Source organism: Hippocampus guttulatus, chromosome 9 (assembly GCF_054856545.1).
Source record: "Hippocampus guttulatus isolate MCC_2025c chromosome 9, RoL_Hgut_1.0, whole genome shotgun sequence".
NCBI lineage: Eukaryota > Metazoa > Chordata > Actinopteri > Syngnathiformes > Syngnathidae > Hippocampus > Hippocampus guttulatus.
In genome coordinates this window covers 3,024,070-3,036,955 of record NC_141269.1, presented here as the reverse complement: position 1 = coordinate 3,036,955, position 12,886 = coordinate 3,024,070, and the positions used below count along the sequence as shown (strand labels likewise).

At 44.6% G+C, this 12,886-nt stretch overlaps 2 protein-coding genes across 3 annotated transcripts; one reads left to right on the top strand and one right to left on the bottom strand.

Moving 5' to 3' along the window:
- Positions 1 to 3,058: 3,058 nt before the first annotated feature.
- Positions 3,059 to 10,416, bottom strand: gatb (glutamyl-tRNA(Gln) amidotransferase, subunit B). 2 transcript variants are annotated; one of them, XM_086120897.1, is made up of 13 exons: positions 10,333 to 10,416; positions 8,660 to 8,813; positions 8,465 to 8,578; positions 5,869 to 6,067; positions 5,667 to 5,789; positions 5,454 to 5,567; positions 5,186 to 5,270; positions 5,000 to 5,044; positions 4,551 to 4,743; positions 4,276 to 4,409; positions 3,683 to 3,761; positions 3,443 to 3,580; positions 3,059 to 3,329 (listed from the first exon to the last, which is right to left on the bottom strand). In XM_086120897.1, exons 1-13 carry the CDS (start codon positions 10,377 to 10,379, stop codon positions 3,195 to 3,197), a joined length of 1,560 nt encoding a protein of 519 aa, XP_085977023.1. In that variant the 5' UTR covers positions 10,380 to 10,416; the 3' UTR covers positions 3,059 to 3,194. The 2 variants fall into 2 exon arrangements, with proteins under 2 accessions (XP_085977023.1, XP_085977022.1); XM_086120896.1 differs by lacking the exon at positions 10,333 to 10,416 and adding an exon at positions 9,730 to 9,909.
- Positions 10,417 to 10,500: 84 nt separating this feature from the next.
- dctpp1 (dCTP pyrophosphatase 1) lies at positions 10,501 to 11,692 on the top strand. The gene has a single exon (XM_086120898.1). It carries the CDS (start codon positions 10,587 to 10,589, stop codon positions 11,046 to 11,048), a length of 462 nt encoding a protein of 153 aa, XP_085977024.1. The 5' UTR covers positions 10,501 to 10,586; the 3' UTR covers positions 11,049 to 11,692.
- The last annotated feature ends 1,194 nt before the right edge of the window (positions 11,693 to 12,886 follow it).

The following is a 12,886-nucleotide window of genomic DNA, read 5'->3' as shown; positions in this document are numbered from 1 at the left end:
CCGAAAAAAAAGAACCATGGATAGTAAGACGTTTTTAGCCGAAAAAATCGACCATGTATAGTAAGGCGTTTTGAGCTGAAAAAAAGAACCATGGATAGTGAGACGTTTTTAGCCGAAAAAGAATGACCACGTATAGTAAGTCGTTTTTAGACGAAAAAAATCACCATGTATAGCAAGGCGTTTTTAGCCCAAAAAAACGACCATGTATCTAGTAAGGCATTTTTAGTCGAAAAAAACCCCGACCATGTATAGTAAGTCGTTTTTAGCCGAATAAAAAGGACCATGTATAGTAAGACGTTTTTAGCCGAAAAAGAATGAACACGTATAGTAAGGTGTTATTAGCCGAAAAAAACGACCATGTATAGTAAGGCGTTTTTCAACGCAAAAAAACCAACCATGTATATAGTAAGGCGTTTTTAGCCGAAAAAAACGACCATGTAAGGCGTTTTTAGACAAAAAAAAGGACCATGTAGAGGACGGCGTTTTTCGATGAAAAAAACGACCATGTATACGAAGACGTTTTTCGACGAAAAAAACGATCATGGATAGGAAGGCGTTTTTAGCCGAAAAAAACGACCATGTATTATAGTAAGGCGTTTTTAGCCGAGAAAAACGACCATGTGCAGTAAGGTGTTTTTAGCCGAAAAAAAAACAACCATGTATCTATACGTATATATAGCCTGAGATACGTATAGTAAGGCTAAATACGCCTTACTATACATGGTCTTTTTTTTTCGGCTAAAAACGCCTTACATGGTCGTTTTTTTTCGGCTAAAAACGCCTTACTATACATGGTCGTTTTTTTCGGCTGAATACGCCTGACTATTCATGGTCGTTTTTTTCGTCTAAAAACGCCTTACTTTACATGGTCGTTTTTTTTCGGCTTAAAACGCCTTACTATACATGGTCGTTTTTTTTCGTTGAAAAACGCCTTACTATACATGGTCGTTTTTTTTGGCTGAATACGCCTGACTATTCATGGTCGTTTTTTTTGTCTCACAACGCCTTACTATACATGGTCGTTTTTTTTTTCGGCTAAAAACTTCTGACTATACACGGTTGTATTTTTTCGGCAAAAAAAGCCTTACTATACATGGTTGGTTTTTTTCGGCTAAAAACGGCTTACTATTCATGATCTTTTTTTTCGGCTAAAAACGCCTTACTATACATGGTCGTTTTTTTCGTTGAAAAACGCCTTACTATGCATGGTCGTTTTTCTTGGCTAAAAAAGCCTTAATATACATGGTTGTTTTTTTCGGCTAAATAGGCCTTCCTATCCATGGTCGTTTTTTACGGATAAAAACACCTTACTATACATGGTCGTTTTTTTTCGGCTAAAAACGCCTTACTATTCATGGTCGTTTTTTTCGTCAAAAACACCTTACTATACATGGTCGTTTTTTTCGGTTACAAACGCCTTACTATACATGGTCATTTTTTTTCTGCTAAAAACGCCTTACTATACATGGTCGTTTTTTTTCGGCTAAAAACGCCTTACTATACATGGTCTTTTTTTCACGGCTAAAAACTCCTTACTATACATGGTCGTTTTTTTCGGCTAAATACGCCTTACTATACATGGTCGTTTTTTTCAGCTAAAAACGCCTTATTATTTATGGTCGTTTTTTTCAGCTAAAAACGCCTTACTATACATGGTCGTTTTTTTCAGCTAAAAACGCCTTACTATACATGGTCGTTTTTTTTTGTCTAAAAACGCCTTACTATACATGGTCAATTTTTTTCTTCTCAAAACACCTTATTATACATGGTCGTTTTTTTCGGCTAAAAACGCCTTACTATATATACATGGTGGGATTTTTTCGGCTAAAAACGTCTTACTATTCATGGTCGTTTTTTTCGTCGAAAAACACCTTACTATACATGGTCGTTTTTTTCGGTTAAAAACGCCTTATTATTTATGGTTGTTTTTTTCAGGTAAAAACGGCTTACTATACATGGTCGTTTTTTTTAGTCTAAAAACGCCTTACTATACATGGTCTTTTTTTTCGGCTAAAAACGCCTTACGATATATACATGGTGGGGGTTTTTCGGCTAAAAACGTCTTACTGTACATTGTCGTTTTTTTCGGTTAAAAACGCCTTCCTAACCATGATCGTTTTTTTCGTCGAAAAACGTCTTCGTATACATTTGTTTTTTTCATCGAAAAACGTCTTCCTCTACATGGTCGTTTTTTTTTTGTCTAAAAACGCCTTACTATACATGGTCTTTTTTTTTCGGCTAAAAACGCCTTACTATACATGGTCGTTTTTTTCAGGTAAAGACGCCTTACTATACATGGTCGTTTTTTTCGGCCAAATACGCCTTACTATACATGGTCGTTTTTTTCGTCTAAAAACACCTTACTATACATGGTCGTTTTTTTTTCGTCTAAAAACACCTTACTATACATGGTCGTTTTTTTTTGGGGCTAAAAACGCCCTTCTATACATGGTCGTTTTTTTTTTGGGCTAAAAACGCCCTTCTATACATGGTCGTTTTTTGTTTTGGGTTAATGTTCAATAAAATAAGTAAAAAGCCATTTCTTTGCTTGATAATTGTTGCTATTTGCAGTCAGTAGCGCGCAATATTTAGTTCACCAAGTCGTTTATCAAAATGTATGCTAAATCTGTCATAAATATTTAAAAGAAAAGCTAGTTAAAAGAGCCGTTTTAGAGCCAAAATGCAGTAGTTTAGTTCGTCCACAAGGAGGCGCCCCGTTATCGCGAATCTCCATTTTCCCCCAAACGTTCTCTCAATGCAAGACTCCCAAAAAGTCAATTTTCATCTACAGGTACTTGCATGTGCCAGTATTTTTTTGTCGCTGACAAAATTCCGCTTAACACTAAAGCCCACTTATCAGTAATATAAATATTTAAACCTTACTTTCAAACCCAAACCCTCGTTTAAAACCCTAACTCCATTTTAAGTTCTACTTTGATTACTTCTCGTAGAACGGAACTGTACGAAAGCTGCATGACCGTTTCCCAACCTTGAGGTTGGTGGATCGATCTTCATTGCAACCACGTTGACCTGTCCTTGAGTAAGACACCGAAGTGGGTTCACCATTTCATAAAAGCAAGTCTTTATTCATTCTTTGCATTTCACAGAAGAAAAATAATAATTCTTATTTACATGAAATCAACAGACGCAGCTAGAGGGGGCGTATTGCTGGTCGTTGAGGTAGCCTCGTCCCCTCATGCACTCTCCGAAATCTCGTCCAGCAGAATCTTGCGCACCACGATCGGGTCCGCCCGGCCTTTGATCTCCTTTTGAACCGAGCCCATGAGCTTGTTCAGAACTTTTTGGTTGCCTGCTCGGAAGGCCTGCACCTTAATGCAACAAAGGGAAAAAATATCTCCCATTCGATTGTAATGCAAATTATTTCTCTGTTTGTTTAGCACTTTGAAAGCGAATTTAAAAAGTTGACTGGGCAGCTCCCAACCTCGTGCGGATGCGAGTCCACAACCTTGGCGCAGACGTCGCGCAGCCGCTGCGCATCACTAACAAGACCCAAGTCCTGCTCGCTGACGATCTCAGCCGCCGTCTTTGCACCTGACTGCCTCCACATCTCCTGAAACACCTGGCGCGCGCACGCGCACACACACACGCGCACACACACACCCACACACACACGTGAAGAATTCCAACCACCACGGTTTGTGTCTTGTGTGTCTTTCCTGACCTGTTTGGCCACTGAAGAGGAGATGCTTCCCGCTTCCAAGAGCTCCAGCAGCTGGGCCATGGAGGACGGAGACACGGGACTGAAATCACAGCAAAGACAAGCATTGCATAGTCATCACCTCATCCATCCTTCCGGGGGGGGGGGGGGGGGCATTTTATGGTCCACCCAAACCATAAAATGCCTTTGTTTGATAAGAAAATTGTAGATAAAAAAATAATTAAAAAAAAAAAAACAACATCAAGATCTGCACTCGGCACGTTTGGTTTTGAGTTTTAAGTGAAACTCAATTCAACAATTTTCGCGTCAATGTGGTCCACGTGTCCTATTTTGATTAATATTGCGTTTGCGGAGCAAGATGAAAGCAAAATGATCCTTTTGAGACAGGCCGGCGAGCTTCATGCCAACAACCAATGCAAAATAGTAGTTCATGGATAGTCCTGGCAAAACAGTCAAGGGCCACAGGTTGCCATGTTTGATCCGGACGTCACATCATCTTCCAGAGTCACGATTCGCGGGAGAGTTACTACTTTCCTTTGACCGCATGACAGTTGACTGCCTCTCCGCGGCAGCCAGTGAAAGTGCGTTGGCGTCACCTTTGGCCGACGTTCAAGTCTTGCTGTTTGAGGAGGGCCAGCAGCTCGTTGGTCACCCAGCCAATCACCTTCCTCGGCTCCCGGCCGGTGGCCTTCAGCACACGCTCAAAGTATTCCACCAGGCCGTCCTCGTTCTGCAACGCACGATGGCACTTGCGTTTGAGTTGGACGGTCAGGTCGATTTCAAATATTTGGTGGCTTTCGTCCCCACTGTCATGCACTGCTTGCACTAACAACATGGCTGCAAAGCGCAGCGAATTTTCAACGATACTGACCAGGAGGGTGAAGGCGTGCTCGGGCAGGATGCCGCGCGTCTCCACCAGCCTGTCTCTCGTCACGGCGGGCAGCTCGGGAAGCTCGGCCCTCAAACTCTGCACCACCACCGCCCGCCGGACGTCGGTGCCCGCCGGGACCGAGGCCGAGTCTTCGTACACCATCAGAGGCGGCAGGTTGGGCTCGGGCATGAACCTGAATGGCAAAGATGACGATGGGTGGCGTGGGCGCGACATTCCAATCAGCTCCTTTGGCTGTCCGGGACCCTGTCCTGAAGGTGGTGCTAGGTAAACAACTCGCTAACATTCTAACTAGGTGACTAACTGACCCCCCCCTGACTATTTTTTTTTAAATACCGTTTTGCCTGTTAAGGTACAATTTTGGTCAGAGCTCTTGTATTGGATCTCAGGTGCGGCTCATGTTCTCCTCATTCGATGCAGCGAGTTTTCACCTGTAGTCCTGGAGACCCTCTTTGTCCCTCATGGGCACGGTTGTCCTACAAAAGCAAAAATCAGATCATGCACAAAGAATGCAACCTAAATTCATTGGCCAGGACGGGAAAGCGTTTGCGAAAACGACGCTTGTTCATCATCACTAGTGTGACGATGAACGAATCCGGCACGGGTCCCGCTCGTACCCAGATTTGGAATCGTAAGAGCGCGTCTCGTTGTGCACGCTGCCTCCTGTGCGCAGGATGTCCATCTGTCTCTGGATCTCGTAGTCTGGCCGTGAAAAAAAAAAAAAAGAACATCCACCCGTTTTCGGATGACATTTTATACGGCAGCGGAAATTGACGTCAACGTGCCGACGGGCTCGGCTCGCAGCGTCGCGACGTTCGTGAGTTAAGCCCCGTGGCCACTCTCACGTCAATTTCGAGTCGACGGGCAGCCATGCGACACGCTTACCGATAGCCCTGGCCAGGTATCGGATGCTGTTGATGTTCTTCACCTCCGTCCTGACGCCGAGCGGTTCGCCAGGTCTGTGCACCGACACGTTCGCGTCGACTCTCAACTGGCCCTCTGTGGAGAAATCATCGGGAATCCGTTTTGGAGGGTACCAAACATGGAACTCCCTCCCTCAGATCTTCTATTTGTGTTTTGAGTGAGTGAGCATCATACCCGACATGTTTCCTTGACAAGTGCCAAGGGCCTGCAGGATGAGCTGCAGCTCCCGGACGGCCGCCGCCGCCTCCTCGCCGCACGTCATGTCGGGCTCCATCACCAGCTCCATGAGGCCCACGCCTGACCAAGACATCAGATGGCTTCAATGTCCGGCGGGAGGACAGCAACGCCACGCCGGGGGGGGGGGGGGGGCTCTTACCCGCCCGGTTGAGGTCGACGAGCGTCTGTCCGCGGGCGTCGTCGTGCAGGCTCTTGCCGCTGTCCTGCTCCAGCTGGATCTGCTTGACGCGGACGTTCTTCGGAACCACCCGGTTCCCTTTCTTGCCGCCGAGGAGGCTGTAGTTCAGCACGCCGTCCACCGCCACGGGCCGCCGCTGCTGCGTGATCTGGTAGCCCGCCTGACAAGAAATGTAGCGCATACTCAAATGCCAGGTAGCGTAGCGTGTCGTATCGGTCAGCCATATCAGCATTAGTTTTCGGTATCGGGTACTCATGGAGGCCGCCGATACCAGCCACCGATACTCAAGGCAAAGAAAATCTGACATTGCGTAAGCCCTCCTCAGCAGGAGTTGGCGCTGGACCGCGGCAGTTTAACACATCGGCGAATCATCACCTGCAGCAGACGCGAGGGTTTTGTTCACAATATCAACTTTTGCCATTTGAATGGAGCAATCGGTCAGCGGTAATCAGGTCAAAAAGAGATTCCCACCGAACCATTCTGGGTCATACCTCAAATTAAGCGGCTTGTTGAGTGCTTTCCGGGTCGAATAATTATGTCAAGCATTTCATTGAGCAGTGAGCGGGTCAAATGTCAACTTATGACCAACCGCATTTTGTCACCGCTCACTGATGAGGACGTTCCAAAATCTATGATCTCAATATTCCCTCATGATGTGACAACATTTCAAAACTCTTGACCTTATGTTTTTAAAAAAATATATTTTATCTTATTATACAAACCAACACAATAAAACACCATAATGATAATCACATTACCGCTTAATCGTGCTTTTTTGGGGGGTGCGTCTCCATTTTCTGCCTATAGGGGGCAGTCAAATCAAACTGCAAAAGCTCTTGGTGCCAAGCAGTATTTGAACTCAATTCATGCGAGAGAAGCAAAAGATGTTGGTGCCCCCCCCCACCTATAAATTAAATACCCGCTCTCATTCTTGCTCTTCTCTTAGCTTTCTTCAAAAGTTGGAGGGCGTATGCTCAGTGGCAGAATAACAAGCGCCAGTTTAACATCCTGGCTCTTAAAAAGTGCTCAGTATGATCCATCCATCCATTTTCCGAACCGCTTGACCCTCACTAGGGTCGCGGGGGGTGCTGGAGCCTATCCGTAGGCGGGGGACACCCTGAATCGGTTGCCAGCCAATCGCAGGGCACACAGAGACAAACAACCATCCACGCCCACACTCACACCTAGGGACAATTTAGAGCGTCCAATCAGCCTGCCCTGCATGGTTTTTTTTTTGGAATGTGGGAGGAAACCGGAGCACCCGGAGAAAACCCACGCAGGCCCGGGGAGAACATGCAAACTCCACACAGGGAGGCCGGAGCTGGAATCGAACCCGGTACCTCTGCACTGTGAAGCCGACGTGCTAACCACTGGACTACCGGGCCGCCCTCAGTATGATTAATATGCCAAATATGAAATAATAAGAAACAACTGAAAGTCAATGATATCAAAATTAAAGGCTGGCTGCACCTGTTCATTAAAATGCAGCGGCTGCGCTGTTGCCTTTACACTCTCAAGGTTTCTTCTTTTTTTTTTTCCCCCCTTCCTGAAAAGCACGAGAATAATAAATATTTCATCTGTTTCTCGTATTCCTCGCGCTGCCCCCTCAGTGCGTACGAGCTGCCCACGTTGCCGCGGCAACCGTATCGTAAAAGGTGACTCATACTCCACGAGCAAGGTGGGAAAGGAGCGCAGTGGTGGGACTTCACTGACAGAAGAGCTTCACCAGGAAAACGTGAATGTGGTCATTTGAGCAAAATGTATGACCATTCATCACGATCATCCTTGAGCGCATTCATAGTCTAACAATTTCAACATATACATTTCAACTGATTAACAAGTATTAGTTTTAGGGTATGTTTATATCTCTTGAAATCATTTTTGGAATAAGATTTTTTTTTCCCAATATGGAAGAAAAATATTTTAAAATATTTGTTTAAAATATAATGTGCACATTTTTCGTACTTTTTTTTTTTTTTTTTTTTAATTTTGAATATATTATCTGAACCGCTGTATGGTCACGAGGGTGTCAGAGCCTCTCCTGGCTGGATTCGGGCACACACACACACACGGAAACATGGGCTAAAATAATATCACTTGCCTTTTGTATATCTACTGATGTGTGCACAAGTGGCGGGCCATACTGCTGTTCAACAAGAACGCCAGCTAGTCATCCGTCTGATTTTAATGGCCAGCGTTTTTTCGCTAGAACATGTCAATAATGCACATTGCACAATCTCATTTACAAATGAATCTTTTCCCGCCATTTTTTTTCAATGCCGCCAGGGAAAATTAACAATCAGCAAGTCTATTGTTTGCTTGTTTTTTTTTTTTTTTTTTGTTAGTTTCGTTTTAATGGATCTCCTGAATGTTCTGAACCGGAGGAAAGCTCCCATAGCAGAGCTCTGCGAGAACGTAGCTAGCTGACGTCGCGGTAAGCCACCCGTGCCAAATCCAAGTCACTCGTTTGGTTGCCTAACACTGCCTAGCTCATGCTCCTTAATAATCCCAGCAAACAAATGAAGCGAGGAAACAACGTTTTGGACCGAAGACTCACAGGGAGATCGGCGTAAAAGTAGTGCTTCCGGTCAAAAAGAGACTTTCTGTTGATGCGGCAGTTGAGAGCCAAGGCCGTCATGACGGCTGCCTCCACACAGCGTTTGTTCAGGACCTGGCGAGGCACAAATGGCGGTGACGATTCCTGATGAACCAAAGATGTGAGGATATGACGCTTGGGATTGAAAGTACTTACAGGTAACGTGCCAGGTAAGGAGGCGTCGAAGAAGGACACGAGGGAGTTTGGAGGCGACAGGAAGCGGACGGCCGAGCCGGAGAACATTTTAGTGCGGGAGTGAATCTGGGCGTGGATCTCCAGGCCGACCACACCTTCCAGCCGCATGGGAACGCTGCAAAGTCAAGAATAAAGTCAGAATATGACAAGAAAGTTTTTACAATTAAGTCGGGATACTATTGAGTCAAATGTTTGTTGAAGAATAAAGCTACATTGTTATGTGTAAAAAAAAAAACAACAACAATGAAATCATATTACTGGTAGGATTACGCTGGACTGTTAATGCGAATAGTCAAACTGGAATGACAAAAATAGGATAACAGATCGCGTTGCAATGAGAAAAAGAAAAAAGGGGATATTTTCAGCCATAAGGTTTGTTGTTATATCAAAGTTTAAACGTTGTGAGAAAAAAATTGAACCCAAGAATGAAATTGTAATTAGGAACTTTGTTAGGACTTTGGATAAAGTTGCACTCTTTTTTAAAGAAAACAAGAAGGTAAGGTATTGTAACATTGCGAAAATCAAAAGGTATAAAGTGACTCGAAACAAAGTTCACGGAAACATGACGTCAATAAAATATTAGATCACAGTTGCCAAATTATGAAACTTCAGTCGCCATAATACAAGAAATATTTTGTGGTTTTACGAGGAAAATGGGAGAATTCGAATATTTGCCAACGCACAGTGCAGAAAGACTAATTTGAAATAGTCCGAGGAAGCAACAATACAAAGGTCTTGAAAAATGTCAACCTTTACAAGGCTATCGTTGCTGCGTAATGAGAAAAGTTCTCAAAATAAAGTTTGCAATTTATGAGGAACAACGTCATACTGTTGGAACTAAAAAGCTGAAAAATTACAATAGCTTTCATGTTGTCAGGTGTAGATGTATTTTGATTTGTCGACTTTACAAGACACCGTGTAGGAAGGGGTGTCGTAGTCAAATGACAAGAAAAACATCGTAGCTACGAGCCCGTACAGACGAGCTAGCAGGTTAGCAGCGAAATTTATTTCACTTTATCGTCCTCACCAACCTTTTAGTCGTGCTCTGCAACTGACCATTATATCGCAGACATTCTACGTTCAAACTCCGGACTGTAAAATACGTATGAGGACACAATAATAATGTTCGTTTCATCATTTTGTAGCGAACTCTTGCTGCAGCGACGGGGGCTGCCATGTTTGTTATTGAAGCGCAGTTAGGGAATTGTAGTTCTTCACGGTGTAAAGACACATTTCCGGGTTGTTTGGCGGGGCATAAACGAGTAGCAATGAATAAACTTGCAAGGTGATAAGACCCGCAGTTACATATGGGAATTGTAGTTCTTCACGGCGTGAAGACACATTTCCGGGTTGTTTGGCGGGGTATAAACGAGAATCAATGAACAAACTTGCAAGGTGATAAGACCAAAATTGGTAATGTAATTCGGCATAAAAAACGCTCAATTTACTGAATAAATTCGTAAAGTTTGTCAAAACGAGCAATCATGGTTTCAGTGTACAATTTGTCAACGTTCAAAATAAATCAGATCGGGATCGCGTATCTTGTGAAACATTCTTTAGTTTGCACACCTACACCGAATGTACAAGACCGAGGCCCTTGCCAGGCAATGGCGATTTGTAGTTTATGGACTTACGAGAGTAGGGGGAAGCAAAGTAGGGAAATGACGAAATGTTTGAACATGTTCTTTTAAGCAGTTTATTGCGGACCCTCCTGCCACTGCGGAGTACAGTACGGTACCATGTTCAAGGAGCGTGGCTCCACGCAGGAAGAGTCGTTCTTCAACGCGTGTACCGGACGTTAGACTTTTAAAATGACGTATTTCCGGGTTAACGTTTGGCGGGACGAGTTGGAAGAGGAGCTCAAACCTTGGAACGACGTCGCTTCAACATGATGGCCGCAAACGGAAAGACATGCGACACCGGTCCGGTGAACGGGACCGCGTCACATGTCGGTACCTCGGGTGAGGAGAATCGCTTCACCTTCAGCCCGGGGCCGAGCGTGGAGGACATCCGTCGCATGCAGGCCGAGTTCACCGACGAGCGCGACTGGAACAAGTTCCACCAGCCGCGCAACCTCCTCTTAGCCATGGTGGGCGAAGTAGGCGAGGTCTCGGAGCTCTTCCAGTGGAAGGGCGAGGTGGCCGAAGGCCTGCCCGACTGGAGCGACTCGGAGCGGGAGCAGCTGGCCCATGAGCTGAGCGACGTCTTCATCTACCTGGTGGAGCTGGCCGAGAAATGCCGCGTGGACCTGCCGCAAGCTGTCCTCCGCAAAATGGCCTTGAACAGACTCAAGTACCCCGCAAGCAAAGTGCACGGCTCGGCCAAGAAGTACACCGAATATAAAGACTGATTCTTTTTTTTATACAATGCGGGACTTTGGTGTTGGCGATCATGTCTTCAGCTGCTGTTTGGACACCGTCAGTGGTCTTGAAACTATTTTCGTGCTCAAAGTTACTTTCAGACAGCCGACAATGCTTTTACATGTTTTTTTAAATTCATTTCCATGGGTCATCTAAACCCAATTTGGAAATAGTCCACACAAATGTAATATATAACTATGTTGTGAAACTTTAGGCATGTCACAAGCCCCGCGTTTTTCGATTCACTTGTGCTTTTTTTCTGTGAAAGCATTCAAAGTAAAATGTTCTTTAACTTTGAATTACAGTCGTCATTCCAACATAGTATTTTTGCTTAAATTACATGAATGAAAGTTTTCAAAATTTTCTCCGATTTATGACACGTTGTATAGAAAGCTAATTCATTTGACAAATGATGAAAATACAACAACAAATCGATACCATTATGAACAGCTGATTGCAAAACCAGTTTCCAAAGAATTTACATTGCTGTGTACATTGTAATGTAAATATAATGTACATTCCATTAAAAAAGGCTTTGTTTGTCACTCCCAGTTAAAGTTGACTGTGAAGATAAAAACATCAAAGACAATATTACGTTTTGTGTTTCAAACCAAATAAAATTGCTTTAAAAATGGCCCTGCTATCTTAAGGCAAACATAATGGAAAACGCAATTAGACGGGCTAGCGATTAGCGCTGCTAGTGCTGTGTTAAAACCATTTAATAAATGGAAGATTTGAACACAACCAGACAGTACCCACAACGCTTTATCCTCTGCGTAAATTAACTCCTGTTACAATGTAATGAGTCAGAGTAGAGTAGCATTGCCGATTTGTTTGTCTGTATGACAGAATTAAGAAACGACATAACCGAGATGGTCACGAATTGTGATGAAAATCATTTTCAGCACAAAATGTTCATTTTGACTGACGGTGCCAGCGAAGTGTTAACTATGGTTTGCCTCACCACTGATCACAGTGCGTCTCATACGTGAGCGTGGCAAGAGGCTTTTTTTCCTGAATAATAGAAAGCTTTTTCCTTGCCTCCACCACCAGCATGCCGACGTACGTTTGGCGTGTGGAGAACGACGGCCGGCCGGCGGCGACGTCCCGGCTCAGCTCAATATTGACTGATCAAAGTGGCGGAGTGTGACTGCGGGAACTGGGCTCGAGAAAAAGCAGCCCGACTGCACTGTCTGTTCTCATTTTGTGCATTGAACCCACGTTTAAGTGAGAGAGTGCTAAATGGGGGGGGGGGGGTTCTCATACGGCGCTCTTGAGCTCGTATCAGAACTCCGGCATTAGAAAGGAGAATAATGCTCACTTGGAGTTGTGGAACATAAAGATACACACAGTATATAAGTTAAAAAACAAACAAACAATGAATACATTTATCCATCCATCCATTTTCCGAACCGCTTGATCCTCACTAGGGTCGCGGGGGGTGCTGGAGCCTATCCCAGCCGTCTTCGGGCAGTAGGCGGGGGACACCCTGAATCAGTCGCCAGCCAATCGCAGGGCGCACAGAGACGAACAACCATCCACGCCCACACTCACACCTAGAGACAATTTAGAGCGTCCAATCAACCCGACATGCATGTTTATGGAATGTGGGAGGAAACCGGAGCACCCGGAGAAAATCCACGCAGGCCCGGGAAGAACATGCAAACTCCACACAGGGAGGCCGGAGCTGGAATCGAACCCGGTACCTCTGCACTGTGAAGCCGACGTGCTAACCACTGGACTACCGGGCCGCCCTGAATACATTTACACACCAAAAATATTTTTAAAAGCTGCATCTTGAATTTTTAAATATTTAAAAATACATATT

Excerpts from the sequence above, each read along its gene's own strand:
- dctpp1 (XM_086120898.1), top strand. The coding sequence starts at position 10,587 with ATGATGGCCGCAAACGGAAAGACATGCGACACCGGTCCGGTGAACGGG.
- gatb (XM_086120896.1), bottom strand. The coding sequence starts at position 9,875 with ATGGCAGCCCCCGTCGCTGCAGCAAGAGTTCGCTACAAAATGATGAAA. Across the intron at positions 5,045-5,185 it reads TCTTACGATTCCAAATCTGG|GACAACCGTGCCCATGAGGG; the intron begins GTACGAGCGGGA and ends TTGCTTTTGTAG. Across the intron at positions 3,581-3,682 it reads CCTCTTCAGTGGCCAAACAG|GTGTTTCAGGAGATGTGGAG; the intron begins GTCAGGAAAGAC and ends TGCGCGCGCCAG.